The sequence below is a fragment of the Colias croceus genome, chromosome 2 (assembly GCF_905220415.1).
Source record: "Colias croceus chromosome 2, ilColCroc2.1".
In the NCBI taxonomy this organism is placed as follows: Eukaryota; Metazoa; Arthropoda; class Insecta; order Lepidoptera; family Pieridae; genus Colias; species Colias croceus.
In genome coordinates, this window is record NC_059538.1 from 8,464,474 (window position 1) to 8,480,505 (window position 16,032).

Sequence of the window (16,032 nt, forward strand, 5' to 3'; positions counted from 1 at the left end):
ATCTAAAAAAAATAACACAGTCATAGGTGACCTACCACTGTCGTGACATTTAAAAAAACCGGATTTTTATTACTAACTGCTTGTGCTATCCGTGCTTTAATAATTTAAACCCTAGTTATAAATTATGACTAGACTTTAATCAATTAGAGACTGTTGGCCAAACATTGACAATTTTATAAAAGTCACTAGCCGATCTTATCCTGTTTTAGTGAAAAAGTCGACTAATAAAAATTTCCTACTAATTTAGCCATACATATTCATACAGTAAATTCAACGTGCAAATGTACAAGTACCCCAATTGCATTGTGATAGCAAGACGATCAAACAAAAGGCATGTAAATAAATAGAAATAGCGTCAGTCTCCGGCCGGCCATTGTTTCGTGTTCCGGCCGATGTGCGGCGGCCACACGTTGTAATTAGCTCCATTGTAGGCAGAGCGATCCTATCGACGACGTGAACACTTCCGATGGATTTACGTACCTTGCTACACGCTTTCCACTCATTGTTTAAATATAATCTCCGAGCAGACCTATATATGAATAAAATTGGTATAAAGTTTAGTGTTATTGCGGCGAGCGGTCACTTGTTTCCTCATTGCTTGCATTGCCTCATGACTTGCTTGGTTTATGATAAACGTCTCACTTAATATCAAAATGAAACGCAAAAAATTAAGAATTTACTGTGCACTTGGTTGATGTAGAGCAATAATTGGCTTAGGCACAAAATAATATTAACTAGTAGGCTTAGGTCATAATGTGGAGATTTTATCCAGTAGTCGTCGCAGTAGTTTATAAAAAACATAAAACGAGTAGAACGTTTGAAACGATCGATCTTGTTGAATTAACGATAAAAGCTTACACAAGTTTACAATAACGATCAATCACATTAGGCCAATTAGGTCAAATAACATTTTTATAATAAGTAAGTACATAAACTAGTGAGTGTGTAAATATTATGGTCTTTCCATTATTATTCTTAGAGTTAAGTTACGAATAAGATAAATTATTTATAAAATCAATTGATATATTTTGACTTTAATTTTACAAATGGCTTTTATAACACACATATTCTGGGCTCTTATAAGGTAAAGTTAGCACATCTTTAGCATTCCTTCCAAGAATTCATCTATGGTGCATCAAGCTGCAACTTTTTGTTTTCATATATGAAATACTATTCAAACTAGGAATAGCTTATAAGCTATTCCTAGTTTGAATATTCCATATTCAACGCGTACATATTTGGTAAAGCGCTTTTAGAATAAGGAATGCAAAATGAATATTAAATTGTAAAAAGCGACAGCGGAAACGTTTAAGTTGTCGCCTTGTAGGAACGCAGTAAATGGAAATAGCAGCCATATACTAAACAGAACAAATGAATCTAACCACGCACATTGCATTTATGAGAAATTTAACTCACAAATGCTTATTACGAGATGTAAACATTGGCCTGTGATTATAACTTGACACGCTAACTTTCTAAATGTGATGGGTCGTCAATTTTATCATAGATTTTCCAGTAAGTAATCAGCACTTATTAGGAGGGTCACGAACCTCACGTATACAACTAAGCATCGGCTAAGTTACGTTCATGCATATTACTATTCGACTGTTTACAAAATGTCAATTTGAAGTAATATATTATTAAGTTATAGGTGTCATTACCTTTTATAGACTTGAATAGTAGCATTGATCATCGATGTATTATTAATTTTTAGTTAATAATTTATCTTTCTTAATAGTTGCTTGCATATTTGTAATTGCATACATGTAATCCTACCCTACAAAAAACGTTCAAAAGCTTCATTTTTATTTGACTCTCGAACTTTTCTTCATAATATATATTTTTACATTAATGGCGACAATATAATTTCGCGAATATGGATTATATCTGATATCATTTAATAAACAGTTTAATACATATGAGTATGAGTCAGTGATTTTAGGGCCAAAATTCGGGCGTATGTTTCTATTAAAATATATCCTGCAGAATTATTTCTGTACAATCATTGTTTATTATAACCAGCAAATAACAAATTATTGAAATAGTTAATACTTTATACTTGTAATGTTTACCACAAATTACTGATGGAAATTATCATGAGTATAGGATTATAGGTAATACTTATAGGTATATAAGTACTAGGTACATATACAAAGTTAGATTGTTGCCTTTTGTTTTACTTAAAATTTTATATTACTTCAATATATTTTTTTCCTGCATGAATATAAGAACAATAATTGTCCTGCTGGTTTTTGCTTGATATTTTTTTCGATCAAATAGTAAATATAATTTTCCAAAACGCGTGTTTCCAATTATTGTGTCATTCATGTTCTTACTACTGAATGAATTACCTTCAAATATTCTAATTAATATGATCAGCTGTTTGTGTTATGGAGATATAGACAGAAATAAAACAAAATATTTTAATTAAAATTTTTATAATAAATTAATATAAAATATTATGTATAAAAGAACGTCTTTCCCATCTTCATCAATAAGTTTTTATAATACTTGAAGATCAACATATCACTATTCCGTAAAATAAACATTGAATCGAGAGATTTATTTGAATAAATACATTGTATTTAGTAGTCCCATTTCCATACATTCCATATTCCTCTCAGCGTTCTCACTCACACGAGGTACGTATACGTACAATAAAGAGAAAATAACATGTTTTAAATAATAAGTATCTACGCTTTTTACTTCTTAGGATCTCTGTAAACACCCATAAAGAGTATAGAGTTGGTGGGTCTCTCGTAAATGACATAAACGAATGGGAAGTTAGCGATGAAGACACTTGGTTCTGCTGGACGAGATGATCGGAAGCCGAATATTGCTGTTGCCGCTGCTGCTACCGTGCCTGGAAAATAGAATTTACAATTACAACGTTGTTGTGAAAAAACATTGATAAATTATTTAAAAAATTGTTGTAAGAACTTCTTTGATAAATTATTGGTAAACGATAACGTGTGTTATTACAATTTTCAACTCGAGCATAATAACATGATTTTAAAAATAAAACAACGACTAAATCGATTTTAACCCATTGAGCCCCGAACGGCCCGATCGGACCACGACACAATAGATTTTCTATTGTGTCTGTGATTCCGGGGGCTGAGTTATAATGGATGGCACATGGAATAATATTAGACAAGGTATATGGTTCTGATTCGAAATTTATACCAAGTATGGAATCCATAAATGAAGAAGAAATAAATTCTCCCACAGTTCATTATATAAATGTATGAAATTCATGTACAAAGGCAGATAAAATATAATAAACATGAAATTTTTAATGGATAGATGTTTGTCACACTTTCAATATTAAATTTTTGTGAAATATGTATAAAATTTTGAACAGAAATAGATATACGCCAGCTAGTATGAAAGAATAATTACCTTCTTCGTCAACTTGTATCTTTGCTTTATGGACTGCATCATCGAAGACAATACCGCGGTCATCGGTAAGAGTGGAGAAGTCTGATGTCGCGTTGAAAAGATCACCAACACCAAGAGTTTCGAGAATCTAAAATGTATACATACAGATATTTAAATTATGCATTATATACGTACAGATACCTACTTTACTACGCAGACACAAGTACCTACTTTTAATTAAACAGTTATAATTATAGTAGTAGGGGAGCCCAAGAGGGGATTTTGGGATTTACTCGAGCGCGTCAGATTACTATTAGGGACGGTACCTTAGCTATTCATTAGTACCTCTAGTCAATATGAGCAGTTATGGTTGGTGGGTGCGCTCAGGGGCCCCGCTGGAAAATTTGAATAATCCATAATTCCCTAAGGTTGAGCTCGAATCGTCAGATTAGCGAAATGGGGACTTCTTATATTGTAATTAACCCCCCCAGATATTAATCTGACGCGCTCGAATAATATTACTTTAATTTTTTACCCTTTCTTCATAGCGATTAAATCGCCACTTTAATCGTCAGATTAACGTACCTATACTTTTTTTCAGTGACGTCCTGGAGCATGCAAAATATCAATATCTAACGCGCTTGAGTATTTCCAAGCCATTTTTTTTCTTTTTTAAATTAAAAAAAATCAAAAAACCCTTCCCCACCGCTAAAAGTGAAAACATTATAGGACCTTTTTTTCTCGCTATGGTCTAATCTACCAATTCTAATAGGTTCCCGTGACGCTCGAGTAAATCCACATTTAGCATCCTGGGCTCCCCTACGTATGCTTATAACGTGATTCTTTTTAGGTCGCTTAATCTTTTATTGATTCTCTGCAATTTAAAACTACAACTAAAATTCAAGTGTTGATCGATCAACCAAAATTGCTTCTCTTCAGGGTTATCTTTATTTATATTTGAGTGAGGATATCTATTGATCAACAAACTGCGTAAATTGGGCTCTTCTGCTTATATGTGTTTTATAATTTAATTTCTTATGTTACATAATATGATACCCACGTTCTCATTCTAATTTACTTTTAACCAAGTCATCTATTTTATCGTACTGCGAGTGACGTAAAAATACATGAATCAGAAAATACCTATGTCCACAACCTCGTCAGGCTAACTTCGTCAACCACATCATAAAATGTGAGGAAAAAATATTTTTAAATAATGTTCCTCTGAGATGTTCCTTCAGTACCCTTGCAGCGAGTAGGTAACAATTTCTTAGAGTACGTTGTAAATGACAGTAAAATGTATATAGGTAGTACATAATATAATACAATGCTTTGATTACTTACGGGTTTAAGTTCTAGAGATCTTTCAATGGTAAACTTGGGTATTTCAACGACAACCTCGCGACCCATATAACCTTCTTCAACTACAGCGGCAAGACGCTCCGGAGTTAAATTGTTGATTATGTTTGATACACCTGAAAAATAGAACAGATAAATGAGAAATGCTTGAAATTTTTAATACATATGCTGTTAACGCTAGCGCTATAGCGCTATGCTAAAATCTGCTTGCAGAGGTATAATAAGCAAATGTAATATAAGTTGCGTACCTTCCTTCATGGAGTAAGGTGGAAGAAGAATGTACATGCTGATGTCATTGCCTTTGTATGGAAGTTCTAGAATTTGAGCTCCAAGGTCCTCATTTACCACTGAAAAGTTGATAAAAATAATTAATACAATGCAGTTACAGTGTAATTATAATCCATACTTAATATTATAAATGCGAAAGTAACTCTGTCTGTCTGTCTGTTACTCAATCACGCCTAAACTACTGAACCAATTTTCATGAAATTTGGTATGGAGATATTTTGATACCCGAGAAAGGACATAGGCTACTTTTCATCCCGGGAAAATGACGCAATCCCGGAAATCCTACGGGAACGGGAACTATGGGGGGTTTTTCTTTGACTGCGCAGGCGAAGCCGCGGGCGGAAACCTAGTGCATTATAATTAAATTATTATTCTATATTATACAGGAAAAAACATACTATAATGGAATATTCCCTTTTGCCTCATGAACGGCACTAAGGTTTGGCGAGTTTCAGAGACGTAGAAAACTTGCTTCTTTGTTCTTTCAGCGGGGAATTTTGAGGCCCACACGCCTTTGAAGTACGCAGCATTTGCTAGAACCAGCTTCGTGGAATGTGAGATGCCGTCTGCGGGAATAAGATCCTTGATGTTGTTCTTTGTAACGCGTTCGACCCAACTGTTGATGTGATCTCTTGATTGATCTGGTTGGTCTTGGAAGTTCTGAAAGAAGAGAACAAAAGTTATTACCGTATCTAAAAAGAACGATCTAATAAATTTTATGAGTAACCTAATCAATGACCGGTGACGTTAGAATAAGTAAATAAAAATATTTTCGTATACTTAGTAATTTACTTAATTTACTATTTATTTATATCAATGTTATTGAATAATTATTAGGCTATGCAATCATCAGTCACGCCTGTAGACGTATATGCGTTACATAGCAACAGCGTTTAACTTTTCCATAAAAGTATTTTGCTTGGTCACAAATTGAGAGAGTGCAATGAAAGAGAAAGTTTCAATGGCGTATCGACGATCTTTTAAGCGAAATCTGATTACTATTCCCCTCATCTGTCCTGGCATCCATCTCAATGGACAATTCATTATTTTATAATTTACTAGTATTCCACCCCGGCTTCGCCCGTGGTACGATATAGCATACAGCCTTTTCCCAAACAGAGTGAAAAGATATTTTGAATTTTTGAAAGAAAGAAAAGAATATTAGTTATTTTTAACTATTTTCTCTCTATTAGCACGATCAAAAGCCACCCAACTTATAAGCATAACATCAATTACATTTGTAACAACATTACCAATGCTTCAAGTTCCCCAGAAAGGAGGTCGAGCAAACATTGTCTGACGTGCAGCCCGTTGTCGACGAACATCCTGTTGGCGTTTGTGAACTCATAGCTGTCACTGTTGTTGTTCATAGCCCGCGACCTCTTGTCCACTTTGTAAGCCGTCAGCAGGTTCACCTTGTCCTGAAAACGAAACGTAAATTTAGGATACAATATCTTGGTCATGTTGTGTTAGCTGCGCTCTTGAAACGATTGTTCTGAGAATTAAACGTCTACATATTACAATAGTGAATACATTTGTCTAAGAAAGATATTTCAGATATATATGGTCGAGGTATTGTTATGTTGTTCATTTTTTATTTTAAGATTATTAATATTATTAAATATGAAGTAATTAAGATTTACATCAACAACGCTTCTACATAGTTACATCCTAATGATGATTGCTCTATGCAATTTTATTTTGAATAATAAAACGCCCTGTAAAAATAAGCCTTACCAAAGAATCTGCAATTTTCAAGGCTTGTTTCAGCCCTTGTTCTGTTTGGTGGCCCGCTGCAAAATACCCAAGGAGCAGGGCATGGTACACCGAAAATGGTGAGAAGAAGATGTTGTCATCCGGTACATATTTGTTGATTGCATTAAACAGGTCTAAAGTAAAATGTAGTTGACCCTTGTACATATTTATTCGATCGTCGGGGTTAAGTTTTTTGGATGTATCGTCTTTGTAAAAACATTGGCTGTTCACCGCCGCAGCCGATGCGATGATCAAAAGTGCTAATTTTATCATCTTAAATCTGAAACAAACAATTTTTAAGTATAAATAGGTAGGAAGTTCATGGTTTATCTTGAAGGCCTTGTTACACATGAAGATGTCTTTTTGGCAATCAAAAGGCTTTGGTGCAACAGTATTGAGTAGATATTAATTAATAAAATAAAACTAAATGCATAATCCGATATTTCGGTAGTTACAATTCCATGTAGAGTCAAATTGTTTAAGTGGAAACTCGTTTTGTTGAGTTGAGTGAATGCCTTAATTGTGTATAGTCATCCAATAATGGCATGTAAATATAATAGTTATTGTAAAAATAATAATTACCGTTGTAAAATATGCGTCAACGTTTAACCTTAACGCTATATTAAATCAAGCAAAGGATTGGTCACGAACGGAATCGCGCGGTTGTCCCCGCGCGAAACTGGGAAAACCCAGCGACTCGTGTTTTATTCATAACATATGCATTTCAAGACGAATTCTTGTACATTGCTGATTGCATATTATCCATGATATGAATACGCAGAATTATATTATTTGTATGTCAAGGCAATATTTATTTTACATAAATCGTAATACCAGCTTTATTATTCGACGAATTCCAATACCTTATCCATTAATGCTTTTGTTATTTATGACACACTATTACAATTATTTATCATGACCTTTTTCAAATATTATCTAAACAAATAACTTTTATCACCAATGCTATTAATGCAGTGTAAGTATTTGTTTATTCCAAGTATTAGTAACATTTACATAATTATATACTAGAGAAATAGATAAAATAAAATGCTGGATTTTCGCAACCTTCATTCTATTCTAATTTGTTAGAGGGAATTCCGATGTGAACAATAGAATTCGAGCATAATGCACGGATTTCCCTTTGGAGATCATCAGCGCAGAGAAAGTCAGACACGTCAGCGCATTTGTTACACAACAACCGGACCACTAAAGCGTGTCATTCGTACCCGCGAACGGTTTATACTTGAATGAGGACAAAATATACCATTAATACTCTAAAAGCACATAATTACCTGCGTTAAACGTTTAGTTGAGAGAAATTGAGGTTTCATTGTCCAGACCGCAGTGAAGTCGTTAGATCACTAATATGTGAGAAACTTACGGCGATGACCTATTTCAGTCAGAAAATTGAAAATTTATGCATTCTATTGGATGTACATATACATTTCCATTTAATATAATCATAATATCAGATGATGGTCAGTATGTAGGTAATTAGAGTATTATGTGAATGTAAAAACCCTGTGTCTTATTAAAAAGAATTAAATTGCAATTCATGTTTACGTTTCGCATGTAAGGTAATCGATACATCGTAAAAGTAAGCCCAGCTGGGAAAATACGTTACCTACATATTCCCATACGTATAACGGTGCATTGCGAATCATTGATTACGGTAATGATTTCAGAAAACGTAAAAATGTTTTATGACAGCACCGTTAAGAATTAACCGTTGCAATTTAAAAAGTGGATTGCAAATTTCATTAATGTTTTATTAGATGTTATGCTTTAAAAATGAATCAGTTGGAAGTGTAAATGCATATTTTAACGGTTTTAGACATTAATATACCTTCATATAAATTTAATCTTGTACGTCTTCTTTTCAAAGGGCTACCTAAAATTTTGTAATTCCTTTAAAAACCTTCGCGTTTTTTAAACCAGTCACGCCTAAAGTAACGTAACGTTTGCATAAGATTCAATTGTATGTACTTACTACGTTATTGGTAATGTACGCTACTGGAATATGAAACAACAAACAAAGACTGGTGTTATCAGCTGTGGACACATGTGGACATATTGATCGATGAAACACAACGTCATTATTATGACACTTGTACTGCTTATTGGGTTTATATTTTTCTACGTGTAAGCTGCGGTCTATATAAACAATTAAAATGCAATGGGAGACATTCTGAACATTAAATTATACAAATATTCTTGGGGAACGTAATATTATAGTATCTATATCTATTGATTCATGACTATTTTAGGGGCTGCTATATATTGAAGAATCAACTAACGTTCGAAGTGAAAATTAATTGATTATTCAATATCAGCTAAATTATAAATAATCTCAGCCGATTTTGATTCTGTTGTTATTTTCAGACAGCATAGCATACGGATTTCCATTAGGTACCCGTACATACTTTGATAAAAATGATCTGATATTAGTGACCTATATTATGAAAAACACGTGTTTGAATATACTTGGTGTTACATAAAACATAAACAAATAGAATACAAATTTAACAATATAATTAACACAAGGATAAACTATACAGCAGTATAGTTAAGAACTTACAAATATAATTGCTTCTATTGTTTTCCAATTATTGACGGCATATTAGTAAAAAAAAAAAATATTAATTCACTGCATACAATTGATGTAACATATTTTTTATAATTCGGAGGTAACTATTGTCAAAACATGACCTATAAACATATTTGTTTCTCAAAGTTGTATGTTTTCTTCCCCAAATTTTAACTTGCATGAAAAATATTTCTTATGTTTTAATGGTTATATAAAGAATTCTAAACCTACTTAAAAATGTAAGAGACAACAATATCAAGTTGAGATTCAATACGAAAAACTAATTTCAGCTCACGGTGATATCGATTGACCGTTTTGCTTAAAAGAGGAAAGATATAGGTACACCCACCCAAACCTACTCATACTTTGTCTTATATTTTAAAATATAATACACCTAGGTTAAATGAGACGCTTTATATATTTAAACACAAAAACTAGTTTGCATGATGCAGGTATATTATATTCATGTATTCTACCTTAAAATGTGTTCTGAATAATATATTATGTTCCACCGGGGTCAATAGACGATTTTAGGCCTTGGCAACTTAAAGTCGTCTAGACGTGTTGGGGACATATTATTATGTATGTTTATTCTTAAATGCGTTTCCTCTGCATTCCACATTCTTAACATTCATTTATTGTAAGTACATATCAAGTATCAACAATATTTTACTAACGATGTGCATGTGCGTCTTGAAAATGTACAGATTAGTTGTCTAATAACACCACAGAAATGACACCTAATTGCTTGTCATTGTTCTGACTGACCTTATATTTTATACAATTTTTTATACTGTGTGTATAGTATGTATAAATATAAATTTATAAAGCATAATTTTTTATAGGGATGTTTTACATTGGCTTATGTATGTACCTTAACGTATTTTCATACAATAATAATTATAATAATTGATCATGATCAACAATGCTCTACGAGAGCACATAACGAGTAAAATAATATTTGTGTACAAACAAGAGTAAGCATTGTAGTCATAATATCCAAAGTAATATTATACCAAAATATATGGCATTATATAAAATGACTGATTCTATGAATAGACTACGACTTATACATATGTTGTAATTTCAACGCAAATTCGTCATAGGCATTAGAAAGCGTGCATGAAAATCAGCATGAGTGGTATTGTTATTTGTATTTACAGTTTAATATAAACACTGATTAGTCCAAAACAATCTGTAAATATTACTTAATTCTGACGTTAAAGCTGTGTATAATCTGAGCTTTCTATTAATAAGATAATATTAGGAGTAGGTATTATAAATTTAACAAAATATATTTTGATCTCTTGCTTGCTTATGTAATGGACAAAATGCAGTATTAAATAGCGGTAGGAACAGTTTTTAAATACCTAATTTTAAATAATTAAATGCTTAACCTAAAACATGATTTAAAAATACCTATATGCATTAATATACATATATATGTAACCTTAGCAAACAGGATAAACAATATCATCCATGAAGGAAAACAACGCTCACCTCATCCTTTGTCTGAAAAATCCTATTGTTTTCGTCCGTCAAATATATTTGGAGAGTAAAAATGTAAAAGTCACGTAAAATCACTGTTATTTTTAAACTTGTTTTAATGTTTTTGTTTATGTGAAAGTAACGTAACGTTATTCTGAAGCGGAGCTCTGAGGCTAACTGATTGAGAACCGGCCGCTATCCTCTTTTATGTTTGTGACTGGTATACGTTTGAAACCAGGCGGTGACACGAGTTGTATACTTTTATATTATTCATAAGTATATGGTCATACTAATTATTGTAGGATGAACCACCTTCTCGAAAACACAAAAACATTTAAAATATCTGACAAGAATCCCACGAATTGTTCAAATTCACTGGAATTTAAGAAAACGTGAAATAAACTTCCTCGTTACAAATAACTACAATGCGTAGTTATAAAAATACGTAAATAATGTTTATAACATTTGCCTATAGTAATATGAATTCATTCAAATTATTCTAATCGTACATAGAGAATTCTGCTCTATAGGCACATACCTATTTAAAAACATATTTTTTTAAAGCATTTAATTGCAAACATTTTGTGAAAGGGTTCACTTTTGTGAAACACTGCTCCTCTTGACCTATAAAAATATGTAGCCTACAGTAATTCCCAGACGAGACACTTCGTAAAATGCCCGCATTCCTACATTTTCGTAACTTATTTTGATTTAATTTATATTAACTTGTTTGGAAAACTTACCTAGATTTAACTAAATATCGCATATCAATTTTCGTAGTAAAAAAAGATCGAGTTGGACAACTTAATGTTACAGAAAATATCATAAAATAGTAGGTACGGCAAATTATTATTTTTAATCGTAATAGGTACAATATGGAGTAAGGATTAGTGCTTAATGATAATTCAATTAAATAGACCGATTTGGATAATTCTTTTTTTATTATATTCCTTGAAGTAAGTACGAGGATGGTTCTTATGTAGAGAAAACGTAAATATGTACCACGGGCGAAGCCGGAGTGGCCGTGGACCGCTAGTATTATATAAAAATGAATGAATAAAATGTATACGTATGTTATTTATAGAGTGCGTGAGCCCACGAAAGTTTCTATTACTTGGTAAGCCATATATCGATAGACTACCACAAGCGAAGCCGGAGTGCACCACTAGCAATTTATAATGTTTGCATAGATAGAGAAATCAAAGCGACGTTATATTTGAAAAAGAAAAACGGTTACGATAAAAGTTCATTCAAATTTACTTATTCCACAGGAATGGCGTTATTTAATAATACGGTACTAATTTTTTTATCTAACATTAATTAAACATATTTTTATCAAGAATAACGTAAAAAAACTTAAAAATTATTGGCGTAAAATCTACACTATTATCGAATGAAATATCACAATTAATAAGATTAAACGTAGGTACGTCCGTACGTGCATAATTTATTTTGCACAAATTACGCAATTAGGTAACTATAATAATTATTAATTCCATGAAACAATGAGTTCATTCATTCCCTCTTGCATTTATTGTAAGTGCATTATCTTCCGTTTTCCCTTCTGTCTCTTAAAATTCATATCGCATCATTCATCAAAATTATTAGATAGGTCTTTTCTGTACCAATTAAATTATAGTTAGGTAATTGCGTAAACTTAGAATAACTGTACCTACTAATGTTATTAATCTTAATCTTTCTGATGATATTATTCGATCGTTTTCACGATAAATTGTTGAACGAATTTTACCAATTTTTATTTAATGGACAAGATGAATACATTATTAGCAAAAAATATAACAGAAATCGCTGTTTTGCATGCTCGTTATGGTGAAATTTCAAACAGCCTTGTCACTTATAGGGAATACCCAATTCAATATGCATAGGCAGGAAAATCCCTTACGTGTTCATTGCCATAAATGTAACGCCATTTTACAGATAATCGTGGCGTAGATAAATCCGTTCGTTATTTTAAATTAAAAATAATTAAAAAATACAAAATAAATCCAGATAGATGCATAGAGCATAAAAGTATAGAAGGCCTAATATGTAAAATCTTGCAACTTAGCTCTCGTACTCGGTTCACCCGGAATAAAAACAAAAAATATAATTCTCACCAAGGTTTAGTTATGTATGAATGTATCTTTAAATTTTGTATCGAAAAAACCTATATATGTATTAATATTTAAATTTTCAGAATAATGTGACTGGGAAAACTTGGACCCCTAGACTGATATAGTTATTCTGCAAAATTGTATAATCGCACATCTTGTTCAATCGATGATATTCGTAGATCACAACAGATTTTCACCAGTCTGTTACACACAAGAATAAATTTTTTGGTAAGTTATGAGAAGTGGAACTCGTTTTCGTATGCCTATCTCCGAGGACTTAACACTTCATATCAATTATAAATAATTCTACGAATATAACAATATGAACCTAATTCTAATCACCAGACAGTGAATTCGATATGCTTATCATTTACGAGGTTGATCTTAATTAGGCGTCTACTTGTCCTCTTAAAAGAAATTCAATTCGTTGATACTTCGCCTGTAGCGTTTTCACTGATTGTTCAGATAAATGCAACTATAATAGTGAGAATAATGAACTTTCTATAGGTAAGTGAACGTAAATGTTCTAGATACAGGTTACTGGTTAGTATATCCAGGTTAGAAACACTTGTGATACATTTGATATAATAAAAACAATACTCTTATTTAGTTAGCCTTTCTTTTTTAGGTAATTTGATTGAAAATCAAGGTTATGTACCTATATGCTTTTATTGACATTACGATAAACACATAAGTAAAAATAAGGTTGGTAATTGTATGTACCTACCGCCAATATACAGTGAATAACCTCATCTGTGAAAGGGCCGTTTAAATACAAAATTATATTATGGCGATTAGCCTTTGATTATAGCTCAAAATGGCTTCTTTGAAAGTTTAAAAAATACAGGTTTATTTTTTTAAATTAATAGCTATACTGGTTGAGTAAGCTACTAGCGATATAAATAGTACCTATCTAAATTCTAATATTTAGGCTAAACATTATTATTTTAGGTACCTAGGTACTAACCAGATGGGTACCTAAGTATATTTTTAGATACGGAGAAAAATAACATCATTTATCAATATTGTTATTTAACCACAAATAATATAATTAAATTCTATAACATCATGTCTTTAAATAATAGATTTGTATTTATCGGAAACGAACAATAACAAGGAAAATATATTGTTATACTTAGAATCATCGCCTCAAAGATTTTACACATGTTAAAGAATCGTCACACATAGTCGGATAAGAGAACGATTTTCTCATATTATTCTTATATTAGTAGTCAATTTTCCGGTGTTTACAATTTCTTATCTGGGTTCTGTTACAGCAATTATTTTCTACTGATTGGCATTTTCTATTATTATCTTAGTATTATCTAGGTACTTAACTATAGCCGTTCTAGCTATTATTTATCGCTTAGTTTTAAGGGATATTTTCTATTGACAGATTCTCCTTAACCAAGTAGGTATTGCATGTATTAATTCTTCCATATTTTCAGCACCCTAGTGTGGTCTACAAGTCGCTACGGTCTACGAGTCTCATGTGTTTTATGATGGCTTTATGAGTAAACTTTTGAATAACTTCGTTTTAAAATACTAAGATGATAAGTTAGTAATTTGTATCGTACAAACTGGCAACGCCTTTTGAGGCTTTTATAAGGTAATCGCTTTTGTCCCTCTTATTAAAAAAAAAGAAACAAGAATACTTTCAAAAATTCTCATGAAAATTTCAATCCCAAGATTATGTTCGGGCTTGATGTAAACAATCATTTATTACACTTAACATGAAAAGAATTCATTGATGGTTCCAACATACAAATGTCTGACTTTGTAAATGCGGATCAAATTCATCCTAAAAGATTGAAGATTAATTATTGGTACCTATTTATGGACCAGTCTTAGGCAGATTTATAACTTTAGGTACCTTTCTTAATACACCTTAAAGTAAAACTATTAAGGTTGATTGTGCTTTAACGTTTGCTTCTTTCAACCAGAATTTTGATAAACACATTTGAAGAGTTTTAACTTCGTCTTTGTATAGTATTGTGTATGTAATTGTTTTTTGTTATATAAAACTAGACATACTAGATACACACCTATATACTCAGTCTCAGTCATATATAACTTGAATTTATTAACTACTAGCTTACCGCCCTTGGCTTCGCCCGCTTTGACATAAACCTAATAAATTATACAGGGTGTAATCGTTAAGTGTGCACAAGCGATTATTCCGTAACTATTGCAGATACCAAAAAAACTTTAAACTGATATCGAAAGTACTTAACCTAATGAGTAAAATGGCCATAATAAATTTTTAAAAATAAAACGAGAAATATCCAAAAATGTTACACTAAACGCTCCCATACATTTTATTTCCCATACATTTTGTATTCATAGCAGATTTTCGAAGTGATGTCCTCATTGTGCAATACAATGAGGAGCTCTATTTACAGTTTCTAAATTAACTTCCCTTCAGCGAAGTAATTAAAGCAGAAAACCAAAAAAAGAAAGAAAAAGCTAAAATCTTTCATATTAAATGTACTAGGTTGATCCAAAAGTAATGATAATTGGGTATTTCCTGTGCACATAAAAAGATAAAATAAATGTTTTTTACTTGCTCATGTATTCACTAAGTAATCACAAAAAAATCATATCAACAGGCCACGTTTCCAATTATTTACATTAATTTGAATGTGAACCGTGTGTGCCAGAATGTTTCCCGACGAAAAGAAGAAACAACAATTCGCCATGTAGAGGGTAAATTTCTAAATTTTTAATGATATCAGGATAATTTTTTGTCACGTTTTGTGATCATGTACGTTACCCGAGTTCACCATGTTTATGCTGAAACCAAAAAAACAATCAATGTCCTGGATGCGAGCTTCCAAAGTGAAGAAATTCAAAGTGAAAATCAGTAGGTTAGATTAAAGCGGTAGTTTTTTGGGACGCTGAAGGAATAATTATGGTGGAATATTTTAAAAAGGTAGCCACTTTATTGGGCTCTTACTAAACAGACCAAATTAAAAGATTGCGCTGGTGCGTTGTCTTGGTGTAACAGCGTTCAGATCACAAAGCGTCAGTTGCGATGGCTGCTATTCAAAAATCGGCATT

General features: G+C 32.0%; 1 protein-coding gene across 1 annotated transcript; it reads right to left on the reverse strand.

The window, feature by feature from the left end:
- Positions 1-2,409: 2,409 nt before the first annotated feature.
- LOC123704099 (serine protease inhibitor 88Ea-like) lies at positions 2,410-11,055 on the reverse strand. Its single transcript, XM_045652370.1, has 8 exons — positions 10,871-11,055; positions 6,766-7,063; positions 6,282-6,449; positions 5,427-5,688; positions 4,989-5,087; positions 4,726-4,856; positions 3,403-3,529; positions 2,410-2,863 (listed from the first exon to the last, which is right to left on the reverse strand). The coding sequence occupies exons 1-8, from the start codon at positions 10,873-10,875 to the stop codon at positions 2,703-2,705; spliced, it is 1,251 nt and encodes a 416-aa protein (XP_045508326.1). The 5' UTR covers positions 10,876-11,055; the 3' UTR covers positions 2,410-2,702.
- Between the last annotated feature and the right edge of the window lie 4,977 nt (positions 11,056-16,032).